The sequence below is a fragment of the Uranotaenia lowii genome, chromosome 3, assembly GCF_029784155.1.
Source record: "Uranotaenia lowii strain MFRU-FL chromosome 3, ASM2978415v1, whole genome shotgun sequence".
Classification (NCBI taxonomy): domain Eukaryota; kingdom Metazoa; phylum Arthropoda; class Insecta; order Diptera; family Culicidae; genus Uranotaenia; species Uranotaenia lowii.
Genome location: NC_073693.1, coordinates 245,493,939 through 245,515,584, shown reverse-complemented (window position 1 = coordinate 245,515,584; position 21,646 = coordinate 245,493,939). Strand labels below are relative to the sequence as shown.

The 21,646-nt window shown below is 34.6% G+C and overlaps 2 protein-coding genes across 2 annotated transcripts in view; both read right to left on the bottom strand.

Annotated features, from left to right (window-relative positions):
- The window catches only part of LOC129755886 (homeobox protein goosecoid-like), a 370,053-nt gene that overhangs the window by 27,201 nt on the left and 321,206 nt on the right, over positions 1 to 21,646 (bottom strand). The gene's annotated exons all lie outside the window — the stretch shown is intronic.
- On the bottom strand, positions 5,602 to 6,108 carry LOC129755902 (60S ribosomal protein L7a-like). The gene has a single exon (XM_055752601.1). The coding sequence runs from the start codon at positions 5,964 to 5,966 to the stop codon at positions 5,694 to 5,696; it is 273 nt and encodes a 90-aa protein (XP_055608576.1). The 5' UTR covers positions 5,967 to 6,108; the 3' UTR covers positions 5,602 to 5,693.

Here is a 21,646-nt window from a genome sequence, read left to right as displayed (position 1 = left end):
ATGGGAAAATTGAATATTTTGTACTGAAAAATCCACATAATTTTTGTTTCTTCTGTTGAACCGAGCCTGCTAATGGTTTTTGTGCCATTTTATAAATTTCTTACAGGAAATTTTCCGCTGAACAACTTTGTCGAATATCATAACTTCGCATCTATTTAGACAAAAAAGTTATTAGCTCTTGAACAGGTGTATGTATTTTGTCATTGATAAACAAGAAATTCAATTGACACCACTGTTGGGTGCCTAGCGAAGTATTGCAAGACCACTTTTCATGCCATACTTCGTGGGGCACAAGCAGTGGTGTCAATTGAATTCATGGTTTATCAATTCAAAAAGACATACACCTGTTAAACAGCTAATAACTTTTTTGTCTAAAAAGATAGGAAGTTCTGATATTCTACAAAGTTGTTCAGCACAAAAATCATTAGCAGGCTCGATTCCACAAAAGAAACAAAAATGATATGGATTTTTCAGTACAAAATATTCAATTTTTCCATACAAACATAAAATTTTAAATTTACTCATGTAAACGTTACTTAAATCTGCAAAAAATCATGGATGAGTTTCGGACCAAAACGAAGCTTTTAAGATCCCAGGGTTTGAGAAATTCAAAAATGACCCCAAATCGACTCAGTCTAATGGTGGTGCCTAACCGAAGGAGAGAAAAATCTAAAAGTAAATTCATATTTGAATTTTTTAGACTTCCTGCAAAAGCTGAAAGCCTCATTTTTGGATCATCTAAAAGTAAATTTTCTTCAGAACTATTTTTCAAATTTATTTAAACAACATAATGTATATTGAATTATGAAACTTTATGTTCATAAAAGTAGAAAAAAAATAATGTGTAGATTGCTTAAGATTTAGATCACAACCGTGTTCGCCGAATATCACCCAAAAACCGTTAAGCCTAATATTCGGCTCACCGAATAGTTGAGCTAAGTATTGGACCGATATTTCTTTTTAAAATTGATAAAATAACAGATTTATCAGATTTTTCAATTGATGTGGAATGCAGGATATCGTTTAAGTCTCCTAAGTCAGAGGTCATTAGATCGAGTCCGGGTCATGGCATACATAGGGGAGATGGGGGCATAATTTAACCATAGAAAATAGCTATAATATGGAGGTTACATTATTGTTTCGTGTTCAGACACTTGAAAAGCCTATTCCCTAACGGGCTGAAACGTGAAAAACTAGATGAAAACGTTAAAAAATGCATTTTGAAAAATTTTGCTAAAAGCTGAAAACCAGCCACTGTGGAGGCATAATGAGAACCCCCCCTGAGGCAGTATGAGCACCATTAATCAGAGCAAGATGTGCGTTTTTGCCGGGGAATCTAGCAGCGAATTCAATTCGATGAGGACAGGTGAGTCGTAGATTCATCAAACAAAGCAATAACAAAATAATCTAGGTCTGTTTCTAGAATACAAACAATTCACGCACGCTCATACATTAAGTGCTTTGTTCGGAGGATGATGCTACTAGCCGTATAATGTAACAATAAAAAAATCGATCATGAATTGTGAATGGAAAAAATCACCTCGAACAGAAATCTAACTCTAGTCTTTTGATTACCTCTCCGACACCTTACCAATAGGCTAAATTGTCGGATGAAAACTAGTCAAGGTGTGGCGCTATAAATCAATTTTAATTCGCTGCTATATTCTACGGCAGAAAATGCTCATTATGCCTCGATAATATGGTGCTCTATATGCCCCTAGTCAACAAATTTAAGTGAAAACGTGTTTTAAAATTGATAAAAGTGAAAAATCAAAAACTTTATGATGGTAAAAATTGAGAAACAATGTGTACATCATGTTGCAGTGCGTATATTATAGATCAAGGTTATTTTAAGATCATAAGAGCTTATTTCGTGGTGCTCAAAAATTATAATATTTTCGTAACTTGAGAACCAAGCTAGTTTTTTTTAAATATCTCTGTAAAGATGATAAGGAGATTCCTTTTTTTGTGAAAAATTAATACTTTAGGAAGTACGAAACAAATCCTCATGAAAATTTATTTAAGAAAATACGCACTTTCGTAGAAAAGCGTAGTTCTCATTATGCCTCGGGTGCTCGTTATGCCCTCATCTCCCCTAGTACATACTATTTCTGTGGGCTGGTGGTGATAGCATTAGTAAGATGCTAGCCATTATATCCTTGAAAGATGTACGCCTTAGTCTTAAGTAGAAATTAGATCTCTTCAAAGAAACATAAAGTTTCACTGAGATCCTATATGTGTGTGTTCGTTTTTTTATGTTGGGTAATAACTACCCGGATGCCAGGATGCCCAGATGTTATTGAATTATTTGCTCACATTTTCTGCCAAATGAAATCGAAAACTCAAATTTCTCTTTGACAAGTTTTAATGTTTGCGTCCAAAAACGATTATTTAGAGTTAAGTAGTTAAAAAATTAATATCTTTATTTTTAATCCTTAGATACAATTTAAATGCTTCGGATGTAAAATTTAAGTTTCATGTATTTTCTTTTACTTTTTTTTGTATGTTTTTGCAATTATGCTTGGATTTGATTCAGATTTACAAGGTTTTTGTTAGATATTTAAAAAAAATCGTTCAGGGGGATCAACGTTCTTTCACATTTTTTTAAGATATCTCAAAGTTGACATTAATCCAATTCGTTGTCTAATAAGCAATATTTCAGATATTGGTAACATTCTAAAAATAATCCGATCATTCAATGAGCTCATTGAACTTCTTTTCAAACTCCTAAACCACTTCATCTCCATAAAATTTCTTAAAATTTTACGTTTAAATGTAAAAAAGAAAGCTTTAAGATTGTAGGCTGAATTCGAATTCAGAATACGGACTCCTCATTCAAAAATAGTCAGAGATGGCCGCACTTTCTTGCTATTAGACGGAAATTATATCCGTTTTAGACTATCTAGGATTAACTAAGATGTGCTGTTTTTTGGTCAAGGAATAAGTACTTGGTGTGAAAGTCTTGGAAATTTTAAGATCACTAAATCAAATAATAAGAATTGTGTCATTTTTTCAAGCAAACTGAAGTCAATTTTCTTTTATTTTTTTATAGAATCTTCAGATTTTTCATGCAATCGCAATTTAAATTTTGACGCTCAACGTTTTAAAAGTTATTAATTAAAACTTATCCTATTTGTTTGATCTTTGGATTTCTCTGAATCAAGAGAAGAAGAAGGGTAATTGAATGCTAAATACCAACTCGTTTTAGTGAATTTCGATAGTATTTTTATTCAGCAAAGGAATCACTCATTTGTTACTGAAATAAACCATTTTAATTTTAAAAAAAACTTCAAAAAATTGTATAAAACTATGAAATTAGACGGGGACAGTGGAAAACGTGCATTACAAAGGAGTAGGCTCACAAAAGAATTTAACCAGATTTTCCAAGACAATCGTCAATCGTTTCGAATCGTAAGATACAAAGTAGAAACTATAAGGATTTAGTTTGAAAAGCATTGGTCTTTGATGAATGTTAAAAATTATGAATCATGAATGTTACACCTATACAGCCTTTATAAAGCTGAATCAAACAACTCAGCTTTATCACATGATGGAAGAACCTTCGGATGCTATTATTTTTTTCCTCAAATTTATAAAACAAATCCTATTTAAATAAAAAAATCTGATTTAAATAAAAAAAATCCGATTTAAATAAAAAAAATCCAATTCGTTTTTTTTAAACCATTGATTTTTACCTACCCTGAAATTAAGCAGTTCGATTAAGTATTATAGCTCAAATGTCACTATGTGTTACGGATGTGTTACATGGGGGAGGGGGAGTCTAAAATAAACAACATTGGGTTACGTAATATTTGAATGGTCCCTAGAGGAAAATCTCTTAAAACCCATTAAAAAACCTTTAAAATACATGCTTGATTTATCCGTTGATCAATTTAAACCAAATTTTGGATGAAATTTTGGTGATTTTGGATCATTCATATTTTAGCAAAAATAATGTATGAATGTTTAATACTGAATATGTTGTACTTAGGTTAAGGATTTGTGAAAGAAAGTTCAGAAATGAAAAAAAAAAAGAAAGCAAAATACATAGTGGAACTATTTTTGTTTCGTTCACTGTAGAACAATTTTTCTTTTGTTCTTCTGGCGATTTTCAGATTTGCTTAGTATTTATCATTCAATAACAAAACTCACCGTTGACAGTACGGTTCTTAGTGGTTTCCCAACGCCCCGTTGAAAGGAGTTGAGGATCGTTCTGAAATTTGCGCACGACAAATTTACGTCATTGCTCTTTGAGTTACACCTTTTTTCAATTTTCATTATTTATTGGTCACTGTCTACGGCAATTTAATGTCATACAGACTGATTACTTAATCTTATCTTAAAACTATCCTTAGTTTTTTTTTATGTTTAAAGAGCTTGTGACCTGCTTCAAAGTCACAATCGGCATAGGGGGAGAAGTGCCGTCCTCGGAAATGGTTATTGTCCCTCCCAAAGGCAAAACAAGAGTCGCAGACTGAAAAATATTGTAACATCTTTATCATTACACTTCACAACAGAACAACACACAGTTAGGCCCAAATCTAGATCGGTTGTTGTCAATAGTCAACTGATCGTGCGCATACGCCGTGCATAGGCTCCGCCCGTGCGCACTGGAGAAACGCCAAAAATATGAGCACCCAATAGAGAAAAATTTACAAAACAGCCGATCGAGTTGTCGACAAACTACAATACCGGAATGCAACTCAAAACAATAACCTCAAAACAATGTCATGATCAAATTAACACATTTTGCCCGATATCCGATCTACGCCCACCGATTCACGTAAGTTCTAAAGAACATCATCTGGCAACCAGGTAGGACTCCCAACGTCAAGAACATGATCGAACTAATTAGTTCAAGGCACTCAATTCTGAATTGACGAACACAATCGAGCTTGTGTAGGGGTCCAACAGATATTCTCGTTCTATTGTTGCTGATCAAGCGCGAAGTGAAGACGTTTTACATATACTGAGCGCGGCTCCTTGAAAGTTTGTTCAAACTCCATTTTGTCAAGGGCAAAGTAAGTGAAATGAAATGAGGGTAGCCAACTTACGCCAAAGCAGAAACCAATTTCTTTTCACAGTTCAGCAGCAATAGAGCAATAGAGATCGGTAAGAGGGGTATTCGTTTTAAATGACCCGGAAAGAAACTAAACGATTGTTCTGGTGCTCGTAGGCTTGTGGTTTTCGATGCAAGTTACTGCATAAAAGTCAAGCGGCGTACCAAACGGGTGGAAGAGACCCAGAAGGGGTCGAAACTCGCAGCTTGGATCCTATCCGGATAGGCAACACCGAGATTCGTCCGCCGTGGGATAGACTTCACACGATTACACACACACATACACATAGAGGATAAGTTTTAACCCTAGAGTGAGTACAAAAAACTAATAAATAAGTAAATGTTATCTGTAATTCTTTATTTTGCTAACTTGGGAGTAACGCGGTAAGTTTAGAGTTAATTGCTGTGCTGTTTCTTTTTGTTCACCTCGAACCCGGTCGTTCTGTGGTCGGAGGAAAGGGTCATGTATGCTCCGCCACTCTTCGATCTTATTTGTGATTGTCTCATGCATAGTTACAAGCTTTCTGATTTTATTTCTCTTTCTTCCTCTTCTTTCAACATCGAAAGAATTCGGCACGAGTTCTTACACAAGATATTACAACAGCTATCGGTTAGGGCACGGGAAATCTACAACTTACACCGTCTTCTGGGTAAGTTCCCGAGCTTTAGCCTTCTCCAGCTTGGCGATGCGGGCCATACTCTTCGGTCCGAGCAGACCACCTCCCCAGTGCTTGCGGATCTCCTCGTAGCGATCGTTGAAGTTGGTCTTGATGGTTTCAACCAGCTTGGACAGATTAGCGCGGTCGGAGTTGTCCACCTGCGTCAGGGCAACACATGTGCAGGTCTTACGGAACACCAACGTTCCCAGTCGGGACTTGCTCTTGATGATGCAGTACGGGATACCCATCTTACGGCACAGAGCCGGCAGGTAGATGACCAGCTCAATGGGGTCAACATCGTGAGCGATCACAACCAGCTTAGCCTTCTTCTGCTCGACTAGTTTGACGACGGTGTTGGCACCCTGCCGCAGGCGGTTGGTTTTCTTCGCTGGAGGTTCCTCCTTACCAGCGGCCTTGGCCTCAGCCTTAGCCTTCAATCGTTGGATCTTGGCGATCGGGCTTCCGGTACTTACATACACACATTAGATTGACAAATAGAAAAATATAATGTAAACAATACACTTTCAACTATCCCTGAACAAATTCTTAAAGCATAAATACCCAATGGATGGACGCAGAATGCAAAATAATGTTTGGTCGCTTGGTCATGTCATCAACCTATGTGACGTTGATGATGAGGTTTTGATCATTGGAATGAATTTATCAATTTTGGATAACTTCATGAAGGCTTTTTCTTCATCATTAGCTCATTATCCGAAAGGAGATTATGATTGGAAATTACCATTCAAATGCATACCTTATGCTCAAATCGGTATTATTTAGCAGATACGTTGCGAACAGTACAGCATGATTGAAATTCAAAAATAAAAAAAAAAGTTATTGTATTCCAGAAGAAACATTTCAAGATTAATTTTCAATAATTGCCATGTCTTCCGGTGTAAAGGAAAACTCAATAAATTATTAAAATGTGCAACTGGAACCTTTCCCCAGGTATAAACGTGTTGACGGCTTTCCAATGTTGGAATAGCAAAATAGTTGCCTCTAACAGCATGTCATTTGGGCTCTTCCATACACTCCAATTAAATTTCCATACGAACAAGGTAAGCTATTTCTATAAAACGACGACGTACCTTTCCTCAATCGATCCCAATGCCAACATTTCCAGCACATGTAATTTTAAAAGAAGTTGCTGAAACCGAAATCTTGGAAACAAACCAGCACATCGCGTCGTCGAGCGAGTACCTAGAGCTGGTACCACAATTTCCGGTAACTTCATAAATACAAATCGATCCAATGCATATTAAATCGCGGCGCTCTGGCCGGTGGTTTTATGTTAATCAACATTGCCCGCTAGGCTGAGTGAGCAGCCGAGTGAATCTGAGAGTGAAAATTAGCCAGCCGCCTATCCGCTTAGCTGGCAGCTTTTAGTTCCGAGATGAATTGATTCGAGTGGAAAGAGTTTTGCACTCTTCTGGGGTGTTGACGTAATTGAAGATATTATGAGCGTGATTACAACATCGAGCAGTAATAATAACAACAACAACAACTATCTCATACATCCATCTTGGCTTGAGGCTTCACGCGGCGTTTAGCGTCTTCCTTATGTTGCTTGGTTTCACGCACTTGCCATCTCGAATTCAAATGGGTTGTAAAACGTTATGTTTTCGCCAGATATTCATAAATTTATATGAACGCGCGCAGACTTGACGCAGACTTCGATTGCGCTGATGCTGCAGGGCCGTGTTTGGGGCGCCAAAAATGGCTAAAGCCACTAAATAATCGTTGGTTTCATGCCTAAATGTATCGTGATTTTTCAAAGCTTGAACGAGTGAAAACACCTTAATAACTTAAAAGCATTATTTTTGAGAGCGAAACAGAATTCGAAATCAAAAGCGACTTATCGTATTACTGTTGATTAAGCAATAAATGGTCAACTTTTCGAAGTCTGTTTCCATGAAAACTTATCCTTTCAACATCGAATTTCCAGTTTAATGAGTGCTTTTAGTATCTATATTATTTTTTAATAAATCTCCATCGATTGTCACAACTTATTTTGCTTTGCACTTGTTGAAAACGCAGGTTTCAGTGATGGAATAGAGTTATCTTTATTCCTGTTTCGTCCATTAGAATACAACTTTATTAATCAGCGATAGCTAATTGTCACTTTCCACTTCTTCTATTCCCTAACTGGGAAAGTACTCATTTCTCAAGGAGTACTTTGATATTCTTATCCAGAATATCTGGCAACACTGTTGTGTTACCACGAACCCAATTTGAGTATTCTCGGCTATTTGTTTTTTCGCGTTATTTTTTATTATCCCCCCTCCTCGCGATGTGTATCATTTAAATTATGTAATGAGTACACAATTCATAGTTATTTTACTCATACTAGTTCAGTATAAAAGATAATTATCACCTAAAATTACACAATAACTCGAATGGACATGTATTAAATCTAACATACAGGGTGGCCACAGAACCGGGAAAACCGGGAAAAAACCGGGAATTGGAAATCGAACCGGGAAATAACCGGGAATTCAGTCAAAAAACCGGGAAAATTTTCACCACCAAAATTTAGTTTTGGTTCCAAGATCAGGAATTCAACCCGAAATTTAATATAATAGTTTAAATATCTATGTAAGAATTCAACAGCTAAAAAATATGTGGTAAGAAAATCATCAGTTTTGAAATTAAAAAATTACTCTGATCTCTCTTGAATCACCTTTGAATTTAAAAAAAAAACTCAATTTTCTCCGGAACCCAGATCTTAAAACTGTCTCGGAGAATGAGATGAATAATTCAAAAAATCCCTTAAATTTGTTCAAATATCGCATGTCATTACAATCATTTTTTTAAAACTACCAATCATATAAAAACAAGTAAATTGAAGTTAAATTTTGAATTCTGAACTCTTTATTGCTAACTTGGAAATGTAAAAAGGGACTTACATTATATATTCTAGTGATAGTGTTTAATTCAAGAGTTAAAGATAATTAAAGATAAATCTAATCATCTTTACGCACGAAACGATGTATTTTTGGTTTTTATAGCTTAATAACAAAAATCGACATCATTTAAAATTTGCAGAGTTAAATAGAAAGCGATGGGAAAATTTCAAAGTACACTTTTAAAAAGCATGAATATTTTATGATTTTTGTAAAAATTTACAAAAAAATCAGATGAATTGAAATCAATACTGATGTTATGAAATCGCTTGGTACATCTTTGTACCTGAAAATGATCACATTTTCATATGTGATGAAAGAAATTAGAGAAACATGAACTATCAAAGAACGAAAGAACATAAGCCGTAAATATCATGAAAATTTCGAAAAAGATACAACGGCTCACCGACAGGACTTGAACCTGCAATCTCCGCTTCGGTACAACGGCGCGTTAGCCAATTCCACCACGGTGAACGTGATGGAACCGGCGAACACGAGCAATCGAGCTCTGCCGATCAACTGCTGGACCTTCTATCGAAACACCATGTATATCCCGCATGTGATCTTTCCCTCTATTGATCTCTATTGAATTTAAGAGTATTTGCTACGAAAATTAAGATTTAGAATATTTTCTTCGTGATAAGCTGATATAGATACTATTGTGTATTTCTCGAACATTCAAGCTGTTTTCAAGGGGCTTGAAACTGAAACTGAACCTTTAGCAACGAGACTCACACTTCCGAAGATGACGATTGACCCTTAGGGTCCACGAATCATCCCCCGTAATAGTTGTCCCCGCGCATGTTTACGGTAAGTTCAAAAGTAAGGTTATCTCCAAGACCTTCCCCAGTCAGGACTGCCTTCCACAAACCCGCTGGCATATATTTCGGGAACATACTTATATTCATTATATGATTGTTCAGCTCCACTACTCTAGGGCTAATCGGGCATTCACCAACCTTTGGTAAGTTGGTAAGGTAGTCCTTGAAATAATCCACATAATCAGGATAAATAAACTTAAAGAAAAAACACACATCGGATTCGGGAATTTTCATCGGATAGTAAATGAACTGTTGATTGCCCAACGGACTGTGGAAGAAGCGCATGGTAAACTGTAGTGGAGGAAGCAATTAATAATATGACCTTGTATGTCGTCAAATTTCTATATGTTCTACCTTGCAATCTGCGCCTATTTCCTTTTTAAAAATAATTTTTCCAGTCGCAGCTGTCGTTGTACGGTTAATTTTCCTTATTCGTACAGCAAATTCTATTGTTTCAAAACCGCTGAATTGCTGGAATCCTTCGTACATCACTTGTAGCGCCAATGTTACATTGGCTAGGAGTGTCACAGTTAGAATCGTGTTGAATATCATTCTCAATTTTGAGTGAACAGCTTTCTGCTGCAACCAATCTGCGACTCATTTATTATATTAGCGTTCAGTTTATTTATATTTGGGATTATAAGCAATAAAATGGCAAATTTTAGTTGTAAAACTACTCGTTTCTAGCAACTATGATTGATAGCTTACATTTAAATCAAGATAAATTTGAATATTCGAGCAGCCTAACAATGTGGTGTAATGGGTAGGTATCTGAGTGCAAAAACGTGTGATAAATGTCATGTAATATGATAAAAAGGTAAGTACTCTCATTTTGCTTGTTCAATCAAGTAATCATGGTAATTTTATATGTATACCAAGTAGGGTAACGGACTTATATTGGACCAGAGGACCAATTTTGGACCACCTTGTCTAGCTCTCTTATAAAAAAAAATCATGAAATTTTTTAGCAAATATTGTTGAAGCTCGGGCACCTCATGGGCTGCACTATTTTTTTTTTCATTATTAGTTGCTTGATAAGAAAGCTAAACAAGGTGGTCCAAAATAGGTCCCTTGGTCCAAAATACGTCCGTTACCCTATTGGTTGATATTTTGAGAAGCTGTCCCTGCCAAAATATAAGATCAGTCAATACTGATGTTATGAAATCGCTTGGTACATCTTTGTACCTGAAAATGATCACATTTTCATATGTGATGAAAGAAATTAGAGAAACATGAACTATCAAAGAACGAAAGAAAGGCTAAAATCCCGAGTCGATGGGTGGGGTTAGAGAAACAAGAGAGATCAATAGAGGGAAAGATCACATGCGGGATATACATGGTGTTTCGATAGAAGGTCCAGCAGTTGATCGGCAGAGCTCGATTGCTCGTGTTCGCCGGTTCCATCACGTTCACCGTGGTGGAATTGGCTAACGCGCCGTTGTACCGAAGCGGAGATTGCAGGTTCAAGTCCTGTCGGTGAGCCGTTGTATCTTTTTCGAAATTTTCATGATATTTACGGCTTATGTTCTTTCGTTCTTTGATAGTTCATGTTTCTCTAATTTCTTTCATCACATATGAAAATCAGATGAATTGATTTTTTAAATTATCGGTGACAAAATATTTTAAGAAAAATTGATAAATTTGCAGTGAAAATTTACTTGAAATACCCTTGAAATAGGACTTTTTAGTAACACCGTAAAGAATTTATGAGAACTTTTTAATGAGATCGTGTTAAGATATTTCAAAATTGTTACTATCATTCAACATTGCATGGTACCACACTCAAAATTTCAAGTGAGCTTTTATTACGTCGTATGAAACATCGTCAAGATTGAGCGCAAACGGCTGCAAAAGTAAGGAAAACAGCTTTAAAATTTATATTTTATATCCAGATTTTGTTGACCAGATCACAAATAATCTGACTGAAACGAAGCTTAATAAATTTCTTTTTTAAATGAATTCCATCAGAAAAATATCATTGTAGGTATTTAAATGCTAAAAAAGATTTTGTTTAAACAAATAAACAAAAAAACAAAATTATTGTTTTTACTTCTTGTTTTTTGTTCTTTGTTTGATAAAACAAGACAACGAAATTTAAAATTTTTCAAGGTGTCAAAGGTTTAGGAGGTAATTTTGACTAATTTGAGGGCGCTGAATCCAAATTTGTTATTTTTTTTTCTACAACCTCATTTTTTTAGATTCAAGGGTTAACTGAATAAAAGTAAAAATGAACTGGCTCCTGCATAACAAAGCTACTGCATGAAGTTGAGGAAAAAATTGTCGATGGAAATAATTAAATTCACCTCTAACTTAAAAATTAATGCCAAACCATTTTTTGAATTATTCGAAAAGTGTAAGAAATGAGATATTTTTCAAATTATATTATTAGTTTGCAGCGTTTTGCAGTACTGCATAACGTTTAGGAACTGTAGATTGAAAACCGAAACCGTATAAGGGGTCGTATGCAGCAGGGAATTTAGAAATGCTCTACAGGACTACTTAAAACTTCAAACAAATGACCATGTTTTTTTTAAGTTTCTTTCAAAATTTGCGACAATTTCGTCCGAATATGTGGCGCAACTGTTTGGTCTGCTGAATATTCGACAAATTAAAAATTTGGTTAACATTAGGCCCGAATATTCCATACAGCTTTATTCTAAATCACTGATTGAAGAAACTGATCTCTGATTTCTAAAATTATATATGAAAATTAAATCTTGAACTTCAAATTCATGGGTTCTGGATTCAGTGTTCAGAGTTTTGAAATAGTACAGATTCGAGTTTCAACCGATTTTAACTCTTAAATTGTTAGTTAAATTTTTTCTACGCTATAAAATTTAACAATGAATGTTTTCTAATGTGTGTTGGTATACGAATTTTGATCGTATTATCATAAATTTAGAAACCATAATTTCTATCAAAACAGTTATCAGCAATTGCGGTATTTCTTTTGCGGTATGGCATGGTATTGCAAAACAATCAATTCAACTTAAAATGGAACAAAAACCATGAGTAAGCTTGGATTGATAGAAGAAACAAAAATGACGTTGATTTTTCAGGACAAAATATTTAATTTGCCGCGACAAACATAGAAGTTCATGTTTTTTCATGTAATCGTTACCTTACAAATTCTGCGAAAATCATGAATGAGTTTTTAACTAATATGAAGCTTTTTAGACCCTGGAGTTTGAAAAATTCAAGAATAACCAAAAATCGACACAGTTTATTGTAACGTTCTTATTTTCTATCTTAAACTTTTATATGCTGATAAATAATCCCCAAAACTGTACATGTTAATTCTAGACTTTTCAACTTGTTGTCGGTATTATTTTTGAATTTTCGCAATGAAAATTCTAAATTGAGATTTCCAAGCTCTGTAATGAGAACTTTGGAGTTATGATGCAAAAAAGTTCTGATAATTGTTCTCAAAAAATTACTTAAACAAGGAATTAAAAATTTAAAAAGAATTTATTGAACTGTAAAGAAAATATTTTTCGTTTAACTTGGGTTTTAAATTCGGGTTAAAACAGAAGGCAAGTTGGTAAGATCATGATGATTATGATCAAAATTACTTTGATTTCTTGTGAGATAATAATTTTGATTGTTTTCAATATTTCTAATGAATTCTTAACACTGCATCTAAATAAGATTTGTGATCTTTGAAAAATTACTATTCATTATTTATGGGGTATATTCGTTTTGACATTTCATATGTTATGTAGAGCGGCATATTTTTAAGATCTTGTTGGTTATTGACATTTTAATCATAAAAGATAAGTTTATATAACTAAACATACCTTAAATAAAAGTTCATAACTACTATCATTTTACTTAAATTTTAGTAAAATTTTGAAAAATATGCAACTTTGAACAATTATCTGAGAATCTGTATGATAATTTTTTAGCAATAATTTAATACGCTTGAAATTGCATCTATTACTGAATGTACCACAATTGAAATAAACATTTTAATTGAATTAACATTGACGAGCTAGTTATGAGATTGAATGCAATTCAGAAAAAATTTAAATTCTCAGAGATCTGAATTTTGTGAACAGTAATGACACACTTGGTATCTGTAACTTTAAAACAATATAATTTTTCATTGAACTTGTTAAAATATTTTTGGTTCGTAAAATGGTTATAATGATAGCTGATTTTTTGTATTTATTTGTGACTCTTTTGACACGACTGATTAATTGAAATTATTTAACACAACATTTTAAGCTATTTTGGGAATTTGATTTTAAATGCATTAGAGTGTCGACAGTTCCAGCTTTTTTATACCCATAACGATTTTCCGTTGGATGTTTTTAAACATTTTAAGAAAAGGTGATAAAAACCTTAAAACAGAATCAGGTTCATCTTAATGTTCAATTATATGAATGTGATGAAACAACAATATCAATGAAATAAATTGAAAATTTCAGATCATCAAAGCCTGGAAAACCTTGAATCTATGACCGGGAAAAAACCGGGAATTTAAAAATGAAAAAGTTGTAGCCACCCTGTAACATATTTTTTACAAATCTTGATAAAATTTCGCCAAATTTTGACAGAAAATTTGATTATAGTTGAGCAACAAAACAGACCAAAAAAATTGGAAGTCAAGTAATTGAAGCGCCACACAGCGGGCAATCCGATAACTTTTTCTACAAATCTCCAAGGCTTCGCAGCGAAAATCAATAATTTTATAACGAATGAAACACTTCTGCCCACCATAAATCAACTAGGGACCATTGTCTTGAATGTAGATTGCAAATGAAACCAAAATCATGCGAAAATTTTTATCTTGTTTGAGTTATAGGGTTTGAATTTTACCAGTCGTTTTGACTGGTCACGGTCCAAGTGTCCATGGCGAAATTTTTCTCGCTTATTAAAAGAGCTAGTAAAATAAAAAATACACAGTTTTGTGAAGATTCAAAATTCATGAAAAGTCGTATTTTTTTGCGAATTTTTAAAACGAAGTATTTGAAAGATATTCAACAAACAAAGTGTCAAACCAGTCATTTTGACTGGTGCGGTCTTTCTAGTGTTAAAGGTCCAATGCCTATTCCTAGTTGGTTTATAATAAGGTTGCCAGATTGCCCGGTTTTATCCAGATTTTCCCGGATTTTGCCGGAATTTGTTTCACTTTATTTGGCAAATTAAACAAAAAAAAAATACAACAAACGCCTCCAAAACGAAATTTTTTAAGCAAGTTTTATAAACAGAATCATGAAAGGTTTTTTGGCAGCCTAAAATACGGTTCAAAATCAATCGCTGAGTTTTGACGGAAAAAAAATTTCATATTTTTTCATGATTTTTGTTGAGGAATTTCTGAGGTTTGACAAAATTTGCCCGGATATTGCCCGGATTTATGGTCGTCAATTTGAAATCGAATGCCTGGATTTTGCCAGGTTTTTATATAAAAATTGCACGGTTTGTCCGGCCCGGATACGTGCTGAAAAAATTGTGGCAACGTTAGTTTCTAAACAGGCGTTTTACGATGAAAAATCATTACTTTAAGGACTCCGTACGATGTAACTTTCGGTAAAAGTGCTTCTGGAGATAGAATTTGGAAGCATTTTGTCTTTACCAATTTGAGTATTGAAAAATAGAAATGTCGGCAACTCAAAGCAACTCTGTAGCATGATTTATATCGTCTTTTGCGAAAAGTATTTGAAAGGTTTAGAAAAACTGCTAAAATAATACACCTCACTACAAAAGAGCATTATGACTGAAATTTCAATAAATCATGAAAAATACAAACGACAAGAATGTTTTAGTAGAAAATTTTCCCAATAGTTGCATAATTTCTACTTGAATTCACTGACCTTTATGAAGGTAAAGCCTTTTTAATAGTCTTCAAGAAGTCAAATATTTTAAGAAAAGACTGTGTACATTACCCATTACTTATATGAAAAAATGTGTGTAGTTAAAAACTTCTTACTTTTTGGGAATAGAAAGGAAGTCGAAAGAAAAAAAAGCTGATTCGATCAATGTTGTTTGATCAAACGGTGCGTCCATAATCATTTCTAAACTGTCTATTGTGATGAAAGTTTATGTAATCGAAAGCGCGCATTTTCCTCTGGTACTCCACCTTGGTGAGATATGAACGATCGGTTTTTTTTTGTGTTCCCTCCGTTTGAAACTACTATCATCATCATTGATATTATACAACACGTTTAGCCAGACAGAACTACCCTTTAGTGAGATGCAACCTCTACTATACAGCACTTTATAATACTTGCCAAGATAGCCAGAGAGAGAAGTCATTGGCGGTGTCGGAATAACCGAGATCCTAGTAATTTCATCAATTTCAACAACCCGTTGTGATTTCCCTGCTGGCGCATGACTATACAATAAATTAATGTAGTTTTTTTTTCTTTCTTGAGTTACGTAGCGGGGCCCTATTGGGCGCATTTGATCGAAGCCTTCTGATTGAAGCGAGCTTTCGCGAGATTTTCTTTACTTTTTAATGCGGCTCTAAGAGCCACTTCATCGACAGCTGGCTTGGGATCAGGTTTGCTCCGCGATGACGACTTTTTACTGTTATTTACTGTCTCCGAGAATCAAATCGCACTGAAGGTGCGGAAAAAGTTGTAATTGATCACTTGTTTTTTTTTGTAATTGCGTCTAAATGCCTTTTTTATGGGCAGTTATCAATGTTTATTTTCCTACAGTTATGAGATTACTTTTTGTGGAGTAGGCTCTTCAAACGCCAATCCAAACCTAATATTGAATGTGTCATTCGTAAATGCTGACCGATTTCTGCGATAAGCCGTCCGTAAACAATCCTTCCTAAACATAACAAAACTATACTGCGTGAGAAAATAGTACATTGCATAAAAATAGACGAGGAAAAGGATCGCATTCGAATCAAAACATACAGTAAACATTGCACGGCCAATTTGTTCGTGCTAATGAAGGCATGCAAACAACACCCATTATCATTACCATTGAAGACGACCACGACGATTTGAAAGCTTAAAACATGGCCGTTACCGGTGGTGCTCCAATGTTCGTTGTTGGCTGTTTCATCAAAGTGAATGCGGCAGGGCGGGCGGCTTTTTGTTAAATATTTACTACTTCTATTATGCTAACGCTTCCTGGAAATTCCAACGCTCTTGGTTTCGCCTTCACTGTGGCGGCACTGTTGGTTACTTGCGATCGCCTTACTAATAAAAGCAACTCGAATTAATTGATAAATAAGTTTATGGGTTGATGATTTATGCGAGAGTATAGCTAGCACATCTCGTAACTCGACATACAGCCGAGAATGAAGTAGCTGTTTAAGGTGAGACAGCTGTTGTTGATGTAATGTTTGTAAAATTATTATTTTCTCTGGTATTGAAACTTTACAGCATTCATTTATAAGCTACCAACTAGATAATGTACATTACGGATAAAATTATAAATTCACACAAAATTTCAACACGAACAAACCAGTGTTTTGGAAATCGCTCATTTTCAATGATAGCTGACAAATAGAATTCGATGATTAAAGCAAAGCAGTCATGTTGTTTCGTTCGTTGCTAGTGCGATTGAAACGTTCGTCACTAAGTTAGCATCGTGTTGATATCCAATACACAGCGCCGTTGCTTCGGAGTGAAAACAAATTTATACCAGTAGCATTCGAGTATCTCAGCAATGAGAGGCGCCTCCAACGTCCATAGCCTTCCACACTCAGCATTGATAGGTATGATTACTGATCGGCTCTTGAAAGCTATCATCCGTCATTTCTTTATTCTTCCCCCAAGTTACTATGTCAGTTTTTAACCTGTAAATTGTTATGCATCGTTCTAACGACCTTATAGGTACTGAAATTACTTTTAGAATTACTGCGGTTCAAATGCACCGAGGCCCTACTAGGTGGAAAGGGGAAGATAACTGATTGACGGTGTTTTTTCGGTAACTTTCATAACCTTCCAACCCGTGTGCCAACTGCCAGATACGAGATATAAAAGATTTTGATTTTGTAGGTTCAAAATGTTAAAGGCAAATGTAATCCCAGATAAATGTGCAAGGCAGGATTAAGGGAGGGGAAGGGGGGGGGGAATGGGGGCAATTGCCCCGGGCACTCCGGTTCTAGGGGGTAGCACTGGTAACGTTTCTGTCAGCTCATTACATTACATACATTCATCTTCTCTTCTGGACGTCTGATAGCAAACTGATTGAAAGCTTCACCGATACAAAAATCAACAAAAGTCTGTAGTCAAGTAACCAATGTTAACTGAGTGATCGACGTTCAGAATCTATCAGCAGGCATCTCAATCACCTCTGATAGACGTCGCCTTGCGTCGTCTTGTAACCATATCATTTAACTTTAGTTTGCATGTATAAATCTAGTTACCGAAGCGTTTGCATGACAATCTGCCGACGCTGTGATGATTGGTAATACTGCAGTGTTAAATAAGATTTTTTCCTACAAGAATCGCATCCTGAAAGTTTATTTTGATTGATTTCCGGATCATTGGAACAAACACTAGTTTCAAAAAAGGAGATTTATTTAAAGTATTGGGTTTAAAAAACCTAGCGTAACACATAAAGCTTATTAGTTGATTCAGAAATGGTACACTTTCTTTTGCTAACAGCTCATTTCTTAGTTATAGGGCATAAGACTAAGTCGATTTCGGGTCATTTTTGAATTTCTTAAACCCTGGGGTAAAAAGCTTCGTTTTCGTTCAAAACTCATCCATGATTTTTTGCAGAATTTTAAGTAACGTTTACATGAGTGAATTTGAACTTTTAGGTTTGTATGGGAAAATTTAATATTTTGTACTGAAAAATCAACATCATTTTTGTTTCTTCTGTGCATCCGAGCCTTCTAAAGGTTTTTGTCTCAATTTATAAATTTTCTCAAGGAAATTTTCCGCTAAACAACTTTGTTCAAGACCGTAAATTCGTATAAATTGGCACAAAAACCATAAGCAGGCTCGGTTTTACAGAAAAAAAAAACAAAAATGATGTTGATTTTTCAGTACAAAATATTAAATTTTCCCATACAAACCTAAAAGTCCAATTTACTCATGTAAACGTTACTTAAAAATTCTGCAAAAAATCATGGATGAGTTTTGCACCTCAGGGTGTGAGAAATTCAAAAATGACCCGAAATAGATTCAGTTCAATCGGACATACACAAATTTTGATAGCATGTTGTTGCCTGTTAAAATAACTACCCGATCTATTTTTTTTTTTCAAATTTTAAAATAACCACGTTTTCGAGATATTTACGATCCAAGAGAAAAAGAAAAAAAAATAGTTTGTACAGTTTCCTTCAAAATCCATCATATTTAAATCGATAACTGGCAAAATCGTTGATAATTTAAATAAAAAAAAACTAAAATTTTCAAAACAAAAACTTTGGTTTTCCCTGTTTTTAAAAACTTTAAAAAGTATTCTTGTAGATATGTATATTACGCAACCCACGTATTTAACTAACCGATTATACTTGAAGTTCAATTTCATGATGGTTTTCTTGGTTTTTGTCAAATTTTGGCAGCGACATTCCAGTAAAAACGTTTTTAGTGGCACAAAAATAATAAAGTTAATTTCAAAACAACTGAATCCACCAAATTGCCATCAGTTTCTTTCAAAAGGTAGCAGTTTTGGGCCAAAAAGTAGCGGAAATCAAAGGAGGAGGATGCAATCACCCAAAATACAGATTTGTCGAAGTATACGTGGGAAAAACAGATAAACAGATCAATAACATGACTGAAAAAAGTTTGCGCTGGCCGATGGAAGATACCAAGAATAAAAATGAAATATTTCCTACAAAGAAACGATATTTTTTTTCAATTTCAATACCTTTAGATTCTTCATAGGAAGTATTTCGATCAAACGAATGGTTTTTTGATCGAAACCGGGGAAAAACGGGAAATAACAGGGAATTCAGACCCAAAACCGGGTAAATTTAGTTTTGGTTCCAAGATCGGGGACTCAACCGCAAAATTCAAAATTCAGAACTATTATTTAAACTATTTTTTTCAATGGGGGGGGGACCAGTAAGATAAAATACCAGAAAACACTAAGAGAATTGTTAGATTAGTTTAAATTAAATCTTCAAAATCAAACCATTTAAAACTAAGTGTAGTAATCAAAAGGAATTAAATTACCTTACGCTACATGTCGCAATAAATAAATAAATAAATTTTTATGCCAGAATACAACAATTCAGAAAATGTGTGGTGAGAAAATCATAAGTTGTGCAATTAGAAAAAAAAACTCGGATCTCTCTTCAATTGACTTTGAATTGAAAACTCAACTCAAATGAATAAAGAGGCTAATTATAATAACTTTCCAGTGAATTAAACTTCAAGATTTAAACACAAGACAGAAATTAAAATTAAATCTACAAATCATCTTTACGCATGGCACGGTGTATTTTTGTAGCTTGACTAGCAGAACTATTTTTTTAAGTAGAATTTTAAAATTTCACTTTCTAGATAGTGGTCATAATTTATCCAGAAAACTTCAAATTACACTTTTTAAAGCTTGAATATGTTACAAATTCTATGAAAATTTACAAAAATTTCGAATTAACTGATTTTTTACCTGATTCGTGACAAAAAATTGAACAAGAAAATTTCAAAAAAAATCAGTAAAAATTTACTTAGAAAAAGGCCTTGAAATAGGAGTGTAAAGAATTTATGAAAGCTATTTGATGAAAGTGTTTTTCGAAACAATGCTTAAAGTAGTTTAAAATTGTTACAACTATTCATGATATCATTTTCAAAATATATTTGTGTTTTGAGTAAAGCACCTCAGGAAAATATTATTGTATTAGAATGTTGAAAAGAGGTTTCGTTTCAACAAACATACAAAATAATAAATTCATTGCATTAGAATTGATTGTTTTTAAGATTCAAAGAGGGTAACTTTTGAAAAAAGATACAAATCTACACCCAAAATTTAGCCTCTGTGCCAATGGCGTGTAGTCAATTTCATAGCATCATTGGTACAAGAAGATAACGCGACCGGCACTGATTCGATTTGCGCCCACCGGCATTAACCTCCCAGTGCAACCGAATTGCGTATGTCTGAATGAAACAAAATAAAAATGTTTTCGCGTCCCTCCCCATCGCATCACAAGCCGAAGAAGGATGGAAATAAATACCGGCCAACACCAGGCAGCCAGCGAACCGAGCACTGTGCGTGTGAATGTAGCAAAAGCAACAACAAAAACATCCTTCTAATTCAATCGACCGGCAAACACGGCTAAGCTGTGCGTGTGTATGTAGCAAAAGCAACAACAAACACATTCCTTCAATTCACCGGCAAAGCTTTGCCCGGCTCTAGCAGCTGTGTATATGTAGCGTGTGTATGTAATAGCAGGCAGTAAGCAAAGCACAGTTCTCATTCAATGGGTTTCCCTTTGCCTTCACTCCCGTTCCCTTTCCCGTTACCATCGCAAGACAAAGGAATGCATTGAAAGGAGGCCAAACGCCGGGAAGCCACCGTTGTGCGTTTTATGACAAATATCCCTCGTCCTGTATGAAGCTCAAATAGTACACTGGTTAGGATGTCGGACTGGCAAGACGATACAATTGGTGATTTGAGTTCGATTCTAACCACAGCGCTGTGGTTTTATTTTTTATTTTCTTGTTTCTGGGATGAATTATCCAATAGGAAGGAAATCCCATAAAATGTTTTTCTTGTTTCGCTTGAATGTAGTGGTCATCATTTTGGTTGGGAGCCGAGTCCTTATGCCAGTTACGGTTTTTCAAACATACCGTCTTCGGCACAGTGCTCATTTCAGCGCATTATCGGCACAGAGATTTGCTAAATAGGCATAGGATTTTTGCAACCTCTTCTATGGGTGTATTTTATATCTATTTTAAAAATTTAGAACATTTCTGAGATACTCGAATGAAGTAAGAAATCAAAAGTTTTGAACCAATGATCAACTTTTTCGAAGGCCACGAGTGAGTAGTTTAATATTTTGAGAAAACCGGGGTTTAGTTTATTTCATTTGTTTCTCTGAAACTGGAATAGTTAGTTTATTTCTTTATCCTTGATGAATTGGAGGATAATAAAAAGAATTTAAATAAGTTTTTTTTTATAAAGGGTTGTCGGTTCATTTGTTATCAATTATTGATTTTTTGGAAACTTTATCATTTTTTAATTGAAAACCCAATATCATCAGAGCTGAAGACTTTAAACAAAATCTGACAAATACTGATACGGCAACATTTTTCAAAATAATTTTTCAAAACAAAA